General features: G+C 39.0%; 1 protein-coding gene across 1 annotated transcript in view; it reads right to left on the bottom strand.

Moving 5' to 3' along the window:
* The window catches only part of LOC124555753 (hemicentin-1-like), an 817,128-nt gene that overhangs the window by 641,142 nt on the left and 160,350 nt on the right, over positions 1–15,636 (bottom strand). Inside the window, exon 6 of the mRNA XM_047129776.1 lies at positions 1,569–1,750. Coding sequence (XP_046985732.1) covers positions 1,569–1,750 — 182 coding nt within the window. The remainder of the gene's footprint in view (positions 1–1,568; positions 1,751–15,636) is intronic.

The following is a 15,636-nucleotide window of genomic DNA, read 5'->3' as shown; positions in this document are numbered from 1 at the left end:
GGCATTAAAATAACAATTTATCAGTATTATTGCATTCATAAGTTATGCTCTGGTGCAATATAAACAGTGAGCAGTTAAATGGTCTCCATAAGATACGTGCTGCATTTAGCAACATAGGACCAGGCAGTGGAACCTAGTATCTTACAACAAAGAAACATTTGTTTGCCTGCTAGCTAAAGGACAAAAGCTGGTATAATGTGAATACTTTAAGGTGACAGTTTTAGATCGTGTGTGTTTTGAACTAGTTTTGTGTATGATAGTGGTACAGGTTGGGTCTGAACTACCTTGTTTATGACAACTTCAGCAAAAAAATTGCATGGTAGACATTATTGAATCCTTCATGTACTCAGCTTTGCTATGCATTGTGCATTGCTCATTGCTTTCTTTTCTTATTTTGAAATGAGTGAAGACACTAATTCTGGTCCATCAAGGAGTTCAGTTATGACTTCCACAACACCAGAAGGAATCGCTCTAATCATGAGCATTTCACAGAAACACAGAACCTGAGAGTAGCCAGCCTGCCCCACATGAGGAATGGGAGGAGGTTGTTTCTTGGGTGGCCTAAGTCCTCGTTTGTTTATTCTTGTGGCTAACTGTCACATTACAGTGCCTACGCTCTGTACTAATGAGCGGATAGAGTTATTTTCAGTTTTCCTTTTACTTTAAGCATCTTGTTGGTTCTGTCTGTAGCATTGTCAAGTATGGGTCACATGGCTATGAATGGCAACAAAAGGGCTCTGCAATATCCTAATCGTAGCTTCTATGCTACAGATATGAAATCAATATTCTGCAGATTTTGTAATTATTGAATTGGTTTGGAAAAGAAAAGTAATGTTGAGAAACGTTTCAATTCTGATAAGCACTCTCTTCAACAGCAGAAAAATGCAGCTGATTCTCAATAGAAACAATCATTTGGTGGAAGCTTAGATAGAACCAACAAGGGAGAACAAGCAAGAAAAAAGAAACTGTTGAAGTTGTGGAAAAGCAAACATTTCATTCAAAAAGCTATTATTATGAAGGATAAAACTGTTTGTTCTAATTTATTATTATTTTACCTGCAATCATCACCTTGTTTTTGAATCAATTTCAAAGCCCTAAAGCTTTTTCTTCAAGTACATAGTGTGGCAACTTTCAATTTTGTATATCTAATCATTAAAAAAATCTAATTGCATGAACAAATAGATGTTAATTTTGTCAGATATAGATGCTACAGTTTCAGATTCTTTCTTATGGGACACCCTATGCATGGTGTTACATGGAAAAATCAGTAACTGCACTAACTGGAAGATGGTGTCCCATGTATCATGCATCCATGTTCAGTGGACAATCAAATAGGCAGATATTGTGCATTGTATCCATACTGCCATTGAAATGGGTGATTACATCTCAGTCATATGCTGTGTTGAACTGCTCCATTCATCAAGGTGACATGACACACTCTCAAGACGGAGCAGTTCCTTCAAATCCAATTACTCATGATTGTATATATTATAAGGCAATTCACACAGACAAATGTAGACATTTTAAAGCAAACACACACACACACACACACACACATCAAAATTTACCTCAAGATAAAATAATTCATTTGGTGGCATGAAAAACCCACGGTACAGATGTTTCTTTTTAGATACAGGCTCAAGATTGATCTCCTGTATCACATTTCCTTTCATATCAATTAACTTCAGTTGTGTTAATTTTGATATTTTCTTCTGATGTGTGGGTTTAATCAGCACTGAATTATAAGCACCTGTAAAATTTGGGATTTTTATATTAAAATGATGTTACAAATTATTGGATTAAAAATGACAGGCCACCATTAAGCTAAAGTAAAAAATACAAAATACTGCACAAGAAAAATGGTGAAGTGATTTACACAGAACTCAAAGAAAGTAGATTAACAAAAGCTGCAAATTATGAGGCAACTTTAATGCAAAAAGTAGAATAGGAACTACAAAGTTAAACATCAACAGAAAGACAGAGCTCAACATTTATCTCATCGAGACAAGGAGTACCAATGGGTCCAATAAATGGGGTCAAATACACTCATGCACTCGGAGTCATCGCATGGTGGTGTAATGTTACAACAACTTTTTATAAACATTGGAAGAATTTCACAAGTTTTTAAAAAAGGAAAATTTGTAATATTTGCATGTGAGTGTATATGGGAAACTGAGAGGCACACACTGAAGGTACTATTTGAAATAAGTGGAGATGCTCCAGAGCTGTGGCACGATCAGCACACTTGAACACATATTGAACACTGATGGTGTCTGTCACATACACTCAACTACATTTGCTAAGTTGACTAGTGATGGAAGTAAATTCAGTCATGGGCAGACAGTTCAAATGTATACTACAAGAACAGGACAAAGTCTTTTATATTTTACTGCAATTATTTTCTAATGTCGTTATAAATATGCAGGTATGACACAGTTATTATAATGATTGTGAACTGTACCTACAGGATGATTGCGAATTTTTATACATTTTAACATTTTGTATTCATATTTTCACTAATGATGTACTTTTTGGCATAGGCAGTTGTTTGAAAATTGACGGACTTGTTCAGAATTCGTCACCATTAAGGAATATCTATGCATCTCTGGAGGAAATTGTTGCACAGTTTGTGTCTGTCCTGAGCACTTTCAAAACATAAGTGATCACAGATATGAAAGATGAAGAGATGAAAGATGAAGAGAAAAAACATATTCAGTGCTAAAAAAAAACCTATCTCATTTGACAGAAAATACGAATGTAGATTATGTGAATATACTGAAGCACAGGGAGGTACACTAGAGTAAATGAAGCAACAAGTTCAGCATCATAGAAAATGAAGGGTATACAGATATAGATAAACAGCTAAAATTGTTTAACAATGGTACTTACGCAAACAGAAAAATATGCTGCAGGCACAAAGACAACAAAAGAAAGAAAATCTCAAATGGAACAAGGCAACTTCTCTTCAATTTGGGTTTAAAAAAATATATATATATACAATTACATTAGATCATAAAATTCTGCATTCAAAATACAGCTAACATATTTTTTCTTTAAACAAAAGACAAGATCTATATCTATCTCCAGTCATGAGAAAACATATATGTAGTGCACTCACCTATGCCCCCACACCCAAACAATACAGGAAGAGTAACTGTTCATAGGATCAACTGTATCTCATACACAGTTCAAGTTATCGATATGACTTTTTGGCGAATGATAGCACACAAAGAGTACAGTATTTTCCCATATGGTTTATACATAAAACTTTGTTATCTACTGACATACTAATAACCACAGATTTCTTCCAATAAGATTCTAGAAGAATGTATTATTAAGTAAGCAACCGAGGGGAAAGCATGCCAATAACTAATGAAAAAGCTCATTGTCAGTATAAAAATAAGCATGTGATTTCTTCACTTATGTCATCACAAACCAATACAAATTCTCATTTCACCTTCCTTGCATACTATCAGTTGTCAAACAGTTGTTTCAACATACTGAACTATTTATGAGATACGAAGGATCTTATGAATAGTTACTCTCACTGAATTGCTTGTGCACACACACAGAACTAAGAGTACTACACACAAACTAATTTCTCAAGATTGGAGACAGATATAGATCTTCCCTAAGTTTAAAGAAAAATTAAGTGTGCTACATAAATATCATATACAGCAAAATAAGACCCAACATGAACTAAACATAAACTGATGAAAGTAATATTTTCTTTGTAAACTATTGAAATTTCATGTAGTGAGTTATTTAATTTTGACATATTACAATAACTATGACTGTTAACAAAGATACAGGGAGTTTACCATTAAGCTGACAACTGAGGCTATAGGATGTGGAAGCATCAAATTTTTTTACTGAATGGTTTCTATAAAATGGTCTGAGAAAGATTGCAGAGTAGCCAGCAGGTATGAGACAGTTTACTCATGCAGGTACTAATGCAGCAACTTACAAGTTAAACAGCATCCTCTGTGTGCACCATTAGGCACATATAATTGTGTCAGGCTAAAAATGAAGTCTGCGTGCAGACGACCAGCTTCATTTGTGTTCTCACACTCTCGGAGAATGACAGTGTCATTGGCAAACTAAAATTTTTTATTTCATCTTCCTGAACTTTAATTCCCTTTCCAAATTTCTCCTTTGCTTTACTTACTCCTTGCTTAACATACAGATTGAATAACATCAGGGAGAGGCTTCAACCCTGTCTCATTCCCTTCTCAATTACTGCTTCTGTTTCAAGTCCTTCAAATCTTAGAACTGCAGTCTTTTTTCTGTACAAATTTTAATAATCTCCCACTCCCTGTACTTTATCCTTACCACCTTCAGAATGTCAAAGAGTTTATTCCAGAGAACATTGTCAAAATCTTTCTTCAAATTAAGAAATGCTATACATGTAGGCTTGCCTTTTTTCAGTGTACATTTGAAGATAAATCAACGGGTCAGTAGTCTCATGTGCACATACAATTCCCTTGAGTCCTAACTTACCTTGCCCTAGGTCAGCTAACACCAGATTTTCATTCTTCTGTAAATAATTTGGGTCATTATTTTGCAACCATGACTGATAGTTCTGTAATAGTCACACCTCTCAGCACCTGCCTTCTTTGGAATTTGAGTTATTACATTTTGCAAAATGTCTGAGGACATTTCATCTGCCTCATATATAGGGTGTACCAAAAAGAATCCCCTGATTTGAAAAAATCATAACTATTATGTTATTTGAGATACGTGAGTGAACAATGCACTGTTGGAAAGAGCAAACTCTCAAGGTTTACATAGTTCCCACTAGGTAGCGGCAGTGTGTGCCCACTTCAATTCTATTAAAAATGGTTTCAGGACGACAGAAAGCGTGTTGTGTTCTATGTTTTGTGCAGTGATGGTCTGTAAGAACTGCTCAGCATGACTATCATATTAGCTCCTACAGCACAGAGCATTAGACAATGGCATGAACAATTCCAAGGTTCAAATGGTTCAAATGGCTCTGAGCACTATGGGACTCAACTAATTCCAAGGAACAGGTCATTTGTGCAGAAGCAAATTGCCAGGCTTTCCCCCGAGTGTCTGACACAGACATCAAATGCATCCACCGAAGTTTCACAAGAAATCCACAGAAATCTATTCGCCATGCAGCTCGACAGCTCAACATGCTCCCGATGAGCATCTGGTGTGTGTTGCATTGACATTTACACGTGAAACCACACAAAATTCAGCTACTGCAAGCTCTTCTTGAAAGTGACAAACAAGAACATATGGACTTCTGTAATTTTGTTCTTGGCAAGATGGAGGATGACAGTTTTCTTCCAAGTTTAGTATTTAGTGATGAGGTAACATTTGATTTAAATGGAAAGGTGAACCATCATAATGTGAGAATATGGGGTATGGAACAACCATATGAAGTTGTACAATGTGAGAGGGACTCCCAAAATTAAATGTGTTTTGTGCAGTTTCATGGGAAAATGTGTATGGTCCAACTTTGTTTGCCGAGAACAATGTTACAGTAAGCACCTATCTGGAAATGCTTGAGAACTTTCTTTCCCACAGTTGGAAACTGATTCAAATAACTTCATTTACCGACAGGATGGGGCACCACCACACTGGCATCTGAAGTGGAGGAATTTTTAAATCAAAGGATTACTGAACGATGGATTAGTCATACTGGACCAAATGATTCAGCTTTACATACTGGCCTCCGAGGTCACTGGACCTGACTGTATGTGATTATTTCTTGTGGGGGTTTATAAAAGACACTCTTTATGCGCCTCCATTACCAACAACAATGAATGGACTGAGACATTGCATAACAGCAGCTATGGAAGCTGTAACTCAAGACATGCTTGCTGCAGTGTAAGAACAATTTGAATACTGCATTGACTTATTGAGTTTCCCGCTCAACAAAAACAAAATTCATTGTATATGTTTATTAGTTTCAGAAATATTGTTGTGCCAAATCGGATGATTCTTTTTGATACACTCTGTATTTTGCAAGCCAGATGGAATAGTTTTGTCTTGGCTAGCTTTCCCACAGGTGTCTATAATTCTGAGGGAATGTCATCTACTCTAGGGGACTAGTTTTGATTTATATCTGTTAGTGCTCTGGTGAATACCGCTCACAGTATCACATCCCCCATTTAATTTTCATGTACTTTCTCTTCATTTTCTACAATATTATCTTAAAGTTAATTTCCCATATATGATCCTTCTATACATTCCTTCCACCTTCCAGATTTCTCTTCTTTGCTTAGTACGGGCTTGCTATAAGAGCTCTTGATATTAATAAAGCTGCTCTCATTTCACCAAGAGCCCCTTTAATTTTCTTATAGCCATATTCCATCCATCCCCTAGTCATGCATGCTTCTAAAGCCTTTCATTTCTAGCTATTAGTGCTTAGCCATTTTATACTCTCTCTCAATCTCATGTTTTAGATGTCTGTTATTCCCTTTTGCCTGCTTCATTTGATGCATTTTAATGATTTCCTCTACCATCAATTAAATTCAATGCTTCAGTATACATATGTATTGATCTACTAATTTACGTCTGAAACATACTGCATGTGTAATTCAAAATCAAGTGACTCATTTTGTCCTGTATATAGAGAGCAGGAAGTGAAGGGTAGATTTTACCATCCCATCAACAATGTCACTTGAGCCTGAGGACTACTTAGCAGGACAATAAAAGGGAGAGAATTGATCTTTATCATGCTGAAGGAACAATTTTAGCATGCACCTTAAATGATTCAGGGAAACCAGAGAAAACTTATAGCACAATGATGAGATAGGTATTTGAATTACAGTTTTCCTGATCCTAAGTCCATTGTGTTTCACCTGTAGTGCCACGTCACTCTGTATGTTTCTGGAAACCTCAAATTATTTACACAAAACCATGTCTAACATGCTTGTAAGAGCAGAAAAATACCAAATTTCATGTTTCCTGTTAACACATGCAGCTCTATGCCTAGACTCTATAACATGGCTATGAAAATCAGGAATAAATTAAATATGTGGTACATGATGAAATAAGAGGTATGGGTTGAGGATGGAGAGGTAAGGGGGGAGTGGGATGGAACACAGAATGAAGGAGAGACTACAGAGAGAATACTGAACTAGAGAGTAGCAGGAAGGGGTGGTAGGGGGGAGGAATAGAGGAGGGAGTGAAATGGGAGATGGGGTGTAGGTGTGTGTGGGAGGGAGGGAGGGAGAGGTTTCTAGCTGAAATTGAGGTCAGGTGGATTGCAGGATTCAAGGATGTATTATAAGGACTACTTTCATCAGTGCCTTTTACAGAAGATACAACTGGAAATAGGATTCAAATTACACAGATTGTGAAGCAGCTATTGAAGTTGAGGATGTTTTTCTCAACACTACGGGTCATACAAGTGTCTCTCATAAGAATATAATCCATGTGAGAAGGGTCCGAGGCAGGTGTGGCATTATAATGTACCAGGATACTTATTTAGTAGATTGTGTGGGTGGTGAAAGGATTTTGGGAAGGAAGTGCCTCACATTGGGACATGATGAAAAGTAGTCCTGGTTGAGGATGTGGTTAAGCTGTTAAGCTGTTCCAGGTGGGGTGGTATTTCATATGTAAGGGTGGGGGGGGGGGGGGGTTCCCTCCACCTGGATAGTGGGCAAGGTTGGAAACTGGGATTAAGTGTGAATATGGCATGGTAGATCTGACTGTGTGCTAAATTGAGGGGTGCAATGTAGCAGACCAAGATTCGACTATTGGACAATGTGATACACAGAAAAAAAATTGATCACGATGTATAATAATTCATCATGTAAACATTTATGTACCCAGAAAGAGCAAATAAGCAGCCTCCTACTTAAAGAAATGAATGGAGACTATCTAGTTCTGATATGATGAACGTAGGGGAATTATGGGAAAAGTTTAAACTGATTGTAAATCACACTCTGCAGAAGTATGTGTAGAATAAGTGGATTTTGGGTGGTAAAAAATCACATTGGTTTAACAACAAAATTAAGAAAATGTTGCAGAAGCAGAGATTGTTGCACTCTCAGTTAAAAAAAGAATGTGGAAATGCTGAAAGGCAAAAGTTATTAGAAATTCATGCATCTACAAAAAAGATCGTTGCACAAAGCATACAACTTCTAGTGTCAAATCTTAGCAAAATGCCTTGCTGAGAACCTGAGAAAGTCCTGGTCCTATGTAAAATCACTAAGTTGGTTGAAGGTTTCTATTCAGTCACTCATTGAGCAATCTGGTGTGGCAATAGAAGACAGTGAAAGGAGCCCTTAAGTTTTAAATTTTGCATTTAAAAAGTCACTCATACAGGAGGATCATACAAACATACCATCATTCGACCATCACACAGACTCCCATGTGGAGGCAATAGAATTAGGCATCCATGGCATTGACAAGCAACTGAGGAAGTTGAAAATAAATAAGTTGCCAGGTCTGGATGGAACCTTAGTTTGGTTTTCCAGACATTACTCTTCAGCAATTGCCCCTTACCTAGATCGTATTTATCATGAATCTCGCACCAGTGCAAAGCCTCAAGTGACTGGAAAAAAGTTGAGGTGACTACTGTTTGTAAGAAGGAATTGCGACTGCTTGCTGGTGATGCTGTAGTGTGCAGGAAAGTGTTGTCATTGAGTGACTATAGAAGGATACCAGATGATTTACACAGAATTTCTCTTTGGTGTGACAAATGGCAGCTTGCTCTAAATATAAGTTAATGTGGAGGAGTAGGAAAAACCATCCTGTAATTTTTTATTTTTTTCCAGTATTAGTGGTGTGTTGTTTGACACAGCATTGTTGATTAAGTTTTTAGGTGTCATTGCAAAGCAATATGAAATGGAATGAGCATGTCAGGTCAGTGGAAGAGGGGGAGGGGAGGGGGGGGGGGGGGGGGGGGGGAAGGGTAAATGATAGACTTTGGTTTATTGGAATTCTAGTAAAGTGAGGCTCACCTATTAAGGAGATGACATGCAGAACACTCGTGTAACGATTTATTGAGTACTGTTCGAGTATTTGGGACAATCACCACCAGATCAGATTTCAAAGAACAAAGACACATGATTTGCTTTACAATCCAGTGAAATTCAAAAAGATATGAGCCTTAGACTTCTCCAGTGAATGAGAATGATAAAATACCTTGAGCAACAATCACAGACACCCTCAAGACATCAAGATAAGTATTTAAAAAATAGGATATTATTTCATTCTCAAAAAACTATTTTTTTTTTTTTTTTCGCTTACAGATAATGCTTTAATATTTAGAGTGGAATGCAATGTGTGACCTAATAGTTTAATGTATACAAGAAATGTTAGCAGAAATGTTACAGGAGATAGCACCCATCTATGCAGCCTTAGTAAGACATTTTGAATACAGAGCAATGGATTGATTGTCACTGCAGATGCACTATCTGCGAGTAGATAGTTTGTATGAGAGAAAGTTTTGTTTAGGAATGATTGGCAGCTATCAAAGTAAAGGCACTGTTGTCAGTTGGTAGCTTTTATATGAACAGAGGGTTAAATGTTGTCATTTGAGAGTTGGAGCTAAATGTCCAGGTAGATGGTATACCCTGAGACAAAGGCCACCAGTTGAAACAGACTGGAGGAAATGTGTTAAGATCGAACAGGGATGACAATATGGTGTCTGCACCCGGGATTCAGAGCATGAAGATATCATCAATGAACTTGCAACATATACGTGGCTTACAATATTGGGTGACTGGGGAAGACTCCTGCAGATGGCTTAACATTTATGATAAAATTATTAATTTTGAAACCAGAAAAAAACACAGCAGGTCATTCCCCAGAACTCAAACTTATAGTTCTGTACTGCTTCTCATTTATATTAATGATGAAGCACAAAACTCTCACTGCACTGTATGTTTGCAGATAACACCTCACTCTTATTCTTGGCAAAGACAGTAAGAAAATGTTGACTTCTTCACACTCAATATAGCTGAAGTGTGTCCCAGTTTTAAACTGTGTGTAAATTATAAATGTACACACATAAAAAAAAAAGTTTTGTATAACCTCGGTTCCGTGAGTTCAGGAAACTACAAAAAATTGGAATAGAGATCAACATAAACATCATTTTCTCTCTTCTTATTGGTCATGAAAACCACACATTGCATGTTAAACCACCATACAGCAAGACCTTCAAAGATGGTGTTCCAGATTGCTGTACACACCGGTACCTCTGATACCCAGTAGCATGTTCTCTTGCATTGATGCATACCTGTATTTGTCATGGCATACTATCCACAAGTTCATAAGGCACTGTTGGTCCAGATCATCCCACTCCTCAATGGTGATTTGGCGTATATCCCTCGGAGTCGTTGGTGGGTCACATCGCCCATAAACAGCTCTTTTCAATCTATCCCAGATTTGTTCGATACAGTTCATGTCTGGAGAACATGCTGGCCACTCTAGTCAAGCGATGTCATTATCCTGAAGGAAGTCATTCACAAGATGTGAACAATGGAGGCGTGAACTGTCATCCATGAAAACGAAAGCCTCACCAGTGAGCTGCCAATATGGTTGCACTATGGGTCGGAGGATGGCATTCACGCATCATACAGCCATTATGGCACCTTCTATGACCACCAGCAGTGTACATCAGCCCCACATAATGCCTCCCCAAAACAACAGGAAACCTCCACATTGCTGCACTTGCTGGTCAGTGTGTCTAAGGTGTTCAGCTGACCGGCTTGCCTCCAAACATGTCTCCAACAACTGTCTGGTTGAAGGCATTTGTGACACTCATTGGTGAAGAGAATTTGATGCCAGTCCTGAGCAGTCCATTTGGCATGTTGTTGGGCCCATCTGTACCATGCTGCATGGTGTCGTGGTTACAGAGATGGACCTTGCGATGGATGTCAGGAGTGAAGCTGCGCATCACGCTGTCTATTGCGCACAGATTGAGTCATAACACAATGTCCTGTGGCTGCACGAAAAACATTATTCAACATGGTGGTGTTGCCGTCAGGATTCCTCCAAGACTTAATCTGTATTTAGCAGTCATCTACTGCAGTAGTAGCCCTTGGGTGGCCTGAGTGAGGCATGTCATTGACACTTCCTGTCTCTCTGTGTCTCCTCCATATCTGAACAACATTGCTTTAGTTCACTCCGAAACGCCTGGACACTTCCCTTGTTGAGAGCCCCTCCTGCCATAAAGTAATAATGTGGATGCAATAGAATCATGATTTTGACCATCTAGGCATGGTTGAACTACAGGCAACACAAGCCGTGTACCTCCTTCCTGGTGCAATGATTGGAAATGTTTGGCCGTCAGACTCCCTCTGTCTAATAGGCGCATGGTTGTTTACATCTTTGGGCAGGTTTAGTGACATCTCTGAACAGTCAAAGGGACTGTGTCTGTGATACAATATCCACAGTCAACGTTTATCTTCAGGAGTTCTGGGAACTGGGTTGATGCAAAACTTTTTTTGATGTGTGTACAATTTTAGCAGTAGATGATGATAACTGTAAATTTCTGAGTGTATGCTTGGATGAAAATATTTAATGGAGAAAGCACAGCACATCTGGCCACAAAAAAAATCATTCATGGTTTATATATAATTAGTAAATTGTTAAAAATGCTTCACAGTTAACTAGTCAACTATCAGATTATTTAATTTGAATTATAGTTATGGGTTTTTGTGCACTGAGTGTAGCTGATAAAAATGTTACTATAATATTGTGGTTGGTGTATTTAAGCCTGTCATGGACTTAGATAGGGTAATTTTGGTTGAAACTTTTGTTAGTAAAAATATTTCACAATATACTCACTGTGTATGTATAACTTAACTATGTTTCTTTATATGTTGTGCGAGTGTGTCATAGAAATGAAGCTGAGTCCATCATTAAACAACATAAGTAGTAGTTACTGCCAGCATAAAATACAAGCAAGATTCCAAAGTATGTGCATTAATACTCATGCTTAATACAAGCTTCCAAACTTTCTAACAGCAAGTGACATGAATTGGCTCATATTAACAGTAAAATCTTCAAGAATCATGGTCTTATCATAACATACGAGTAGATAATCATTTAAGGTCCCTTATCACCTGCAAGAAAAAATGTCTTTCAAAAATGTTGCATAATACAGGGTGTCCCACTCAAACCTCCCTGATTTCAAAGACCGAGAGGAAAAAAACCACAGTAGATACGACAATGAAAAATCCACCACATTGTAGAGCATCTCAAAGAATTTATTTACTTATCACCTATATGCCTCTACATGTGAACCATTTGTAGCACAAAGAATATCAAGTCTGTATTCAATTTCTTGTCAAGTACTTTGTAACATTTTCTCTGTTATTGTTGAAATCGCACTAGTGATATGATGTCACAACGTAGGAATATCGTCCGCTTTGGTTGCATACATGTGGTCCTTCATGAATCCCCACATGAATAAACTACTGTAGAGTTGTCATTTTCACTTCATGTAACCGTACTGCACTCTGGTGACAATACTTGGCACTTATGACATGAGAATATAAATTCTTTGAGATGCTCTACAATGTGGTGCATTTTTCATTGTTGTATCTACTGGGTCCTTGAAACCAGGGAGGTTTGAGTGGTACACCCTGTATATAGATGTATATGAACCACAGATAAGATGAATCATCTGATTTGCAAAAGGGTTAATTTTTTAATGCACTTGTGAAGTAGTTCAGCACTATCAGTACTTAGAAGTATTACATATACAGAGGTTGTCAGCTGGTAATTAGGGAAATGGCAGCAAGAGAGGGGAAGAAAACCAATGTGCACTCCGTGTGCATACCGGGGGGAGTCATTCCAGATGTGGAAAGGGTCCTTCCGGATGCCATGAAGGGTACAGGGTGCACCCATCTGCAGGTGGTCGCTCATGTCGGCACCAATGATGTGTGTCGCTATGGATCGGAGGAAATCCTCTCTGGCTTCCGGCGGCTATCTGATTTGGTGAAGACTGCCAGTCTCGCTAGCGGGATGAAAGCAGAGCTCACCATCTGCAGCATCGTCGACAGGACTGACTGCGGACCTTTGGTACAGAGCCGAGTGGAGGGTCTGAATCAGAGGCTGAGACGGTTCTGCGACCGTGTGGGCTGCAGATTCCTCGACTTGCGCCATAGGGTGGTGGGGTTTCGGGTTCCGCTGGATAGGTCAGGAGTCCACTACACGCAACAAGCGGCTACACGGGTAGCAGGGGTTGTGTGGCGTGGGCTGGGCGGTTTTTTAGGTTAGATGGCCTTGGGAAAGTACAGAAAGGGCAACAGCCTCAACGGGTGCGGGGCAAAGTCAGGACATGCGGGGACCAAGCAGCAATCGGTATTGTAATTGTCAACTGTCGAAGCTGCGTTGGTAAAGTACCGGAACTTCAAGCGCTGATAGAAAGCACCGAAGCTGAAATCGTTATAGGTACAGAAAGCTGGCTTAAGCCAGAGATAAATTCTGCCGAAATTTTTACAAAGGTACACACGGTGTTTAGAAAGGATAGATTGTATGCAACCGGTGGTGGAGTGTTCATCGCTGTTAGTAGTAGTTTATCCTGTAGTGAAGTAGAAGTGGATAGTTCCTGTGAATTATTATGGGTGGAGGTTACACTAAACAACCGAACTAGGTTAATAATTGGCTCCTTTTACTGACCTCCCGACTCAGCAGCATTAGTGGCAGAACAACTGAGAGAAAATTTGGAAACATTTCACATAAATTTTCTCAGCATGTTATAGTTTTAGGTGGAGATTTCAATTTACCAGATATAGACTGGGACACTCAGATGTTTAGGACGGGTGGTAGGGACAGAGCATCGAGTGACATTATACTGAGTGCACTATCCGAAAATTACCTCGAGCAATTAAACAGAGAACCGACTCGTGGAGATAACATCTTGGACCTACTGATAACAAACAGACCCGAACTTTTCGAATCTGTATGTACAGAACAGGGAATCAGTGATCATAAGGCCGTTGCAGCATCCCTGAATATGGAAGTTAATAGGAATATAAAAAAAGGGAGGAAGGTTTATCTGTTTAGCAAGAGTAATAGAAGGCAGATTTCAGACTACCTAACAGATCAAAACAAAAATTTCTGTTCCGACACTGACAATGTTGAGTGTTTATGGAAAAAGTTCAAGGCAATCGTAAAATGCGTTTTAGACAGGTACGTGCCGAGTAAAACTGTGAGGGACGGGAAAAACCCACCGTGGTACAACAACAAAGTTAGGAAACTACTGCGAAAGCAAAGAGAGCTCCACTCCAAGTTTAAACGCAGCCAAAGCCTCTCAGACAAACTGAAGCTAAACGATGTCAAAGTTAGCGTAAGGAGGGCTATGCGTGAAGCGTTCATTGAATTCGAAAGTAAAATTCTATGTACCGACTTGACAGAAAATCCTAGGAAGTTCTGGTCTTACGTTAAATCAGTAAGTGGCTCGAAACAGCATATCCAGACACTACGGGATGATGATGGCACTGAAACAGAGGATGACGCGCGTAAAGCTGAAATACTAAACACCTTTTTCCAAAGCTGTTTCACAGAGGAAGACCGCACTGCAGTTCCTTCTCTAAATCCTCGCACAAACGAAAAAATGGCTGACATCGAAATAAGTGTCCAAGGAATAGAAAAGCAACTGGAATCACTCAATAGAGGAAAGTCCACTGGACCTGACGGGATACCAATTCGATTCTACACAGAGTAGGCGAAAGAACTTGCCCCCCTTCTAACAGCCGTGTACCGCAAGTCTCTAGAGGAACAGAGGGTTCCAAATGATTGGAAAAGAGCACAGATAGTCCCAGTCTTCAAGAAGGGTCGTCGAGCAGATGCGCAAAACTATAGACCTATATCTCTTACGTCGATCTCTTGTAGAATTTTAGAACATGTTTTTTGCTCGCGTATCATGTCATTTCTGGAAACCCAGAATCTACTATGTAGGAATCAACATGGATTCCGGAAACAGCGATCGTGTGAGACCCAACTCGCGTTATTTGTTCATGAGACCCAGAAAATATTAGATACAGGCTCCCAGGTAGATGCTATTTTTCTTGACTTCCGGAAGGCGTTCGATACAGTTCCGCACTGTCGCCTGATAAACAAAGTAAGAGCCTACGGAATATCAGACCAGCTGTGTGGCTGGATTGAAGAGTTTTTAGCAAACAGAACACAGCATGTTGTTATCAATGGAGAGACGTCTACAGACGTTAAAGTAACCTCTGGCGTGCCACAGGGGAGTGTTATGGGACCATTGCTTTTCACAATATATATAAATGACTTAGTAGATAGTGTCGGAAGTTCCATGCGGCTTTTCGTGGATGATGCTGTAGTATACAGAGAAGTTGCTGCATTAGAAAATTGTAGCGAAATACAGGAAGATCTGCAGCGGATAGGCACTTGGTGCAGGGAGTGGCAACTGACCCTTAACATAGACAAATGTAATGTATTGCGAATACATAGAAAAAAGGATCCTTTATTGTGTGATTATATGATAGCGGAACAAACACTGGTAGCAGTTACTTCTGTAAAATATCTGGGAGTATGCGTACGGAACGATTTGAAGTGGAATGATCATATAAAACTAATTGTTGGTAAGGCGGGTACCAGGTTGAGATTCATTGGGAGAGTGCTTAGAAAATGTAGTCCATCAACAAAGGAGGTGGCTTACAAAACACTCGTTCG

The sequence above is a fragment of the Schistocerca americana genome, chromosome X (genome assembly GCF_021461395.2).
Source record: "Schistocerca americana isolate TAMUIC-IGC-003095 chromosome X, iqSchAmer2.1, whole genome shotgun sequence".
NCBI lineage: Eukaryota > Metazoa > Arthropoda > Insecta > Orthoptera > Acrididae > Schistocerca > Schistocerca americana.
The sequence above is the reverse complement of the archived record's forward strand: the minus strand, read 5'-3'. Positions and strand labels throughout refer to the sequence as shown.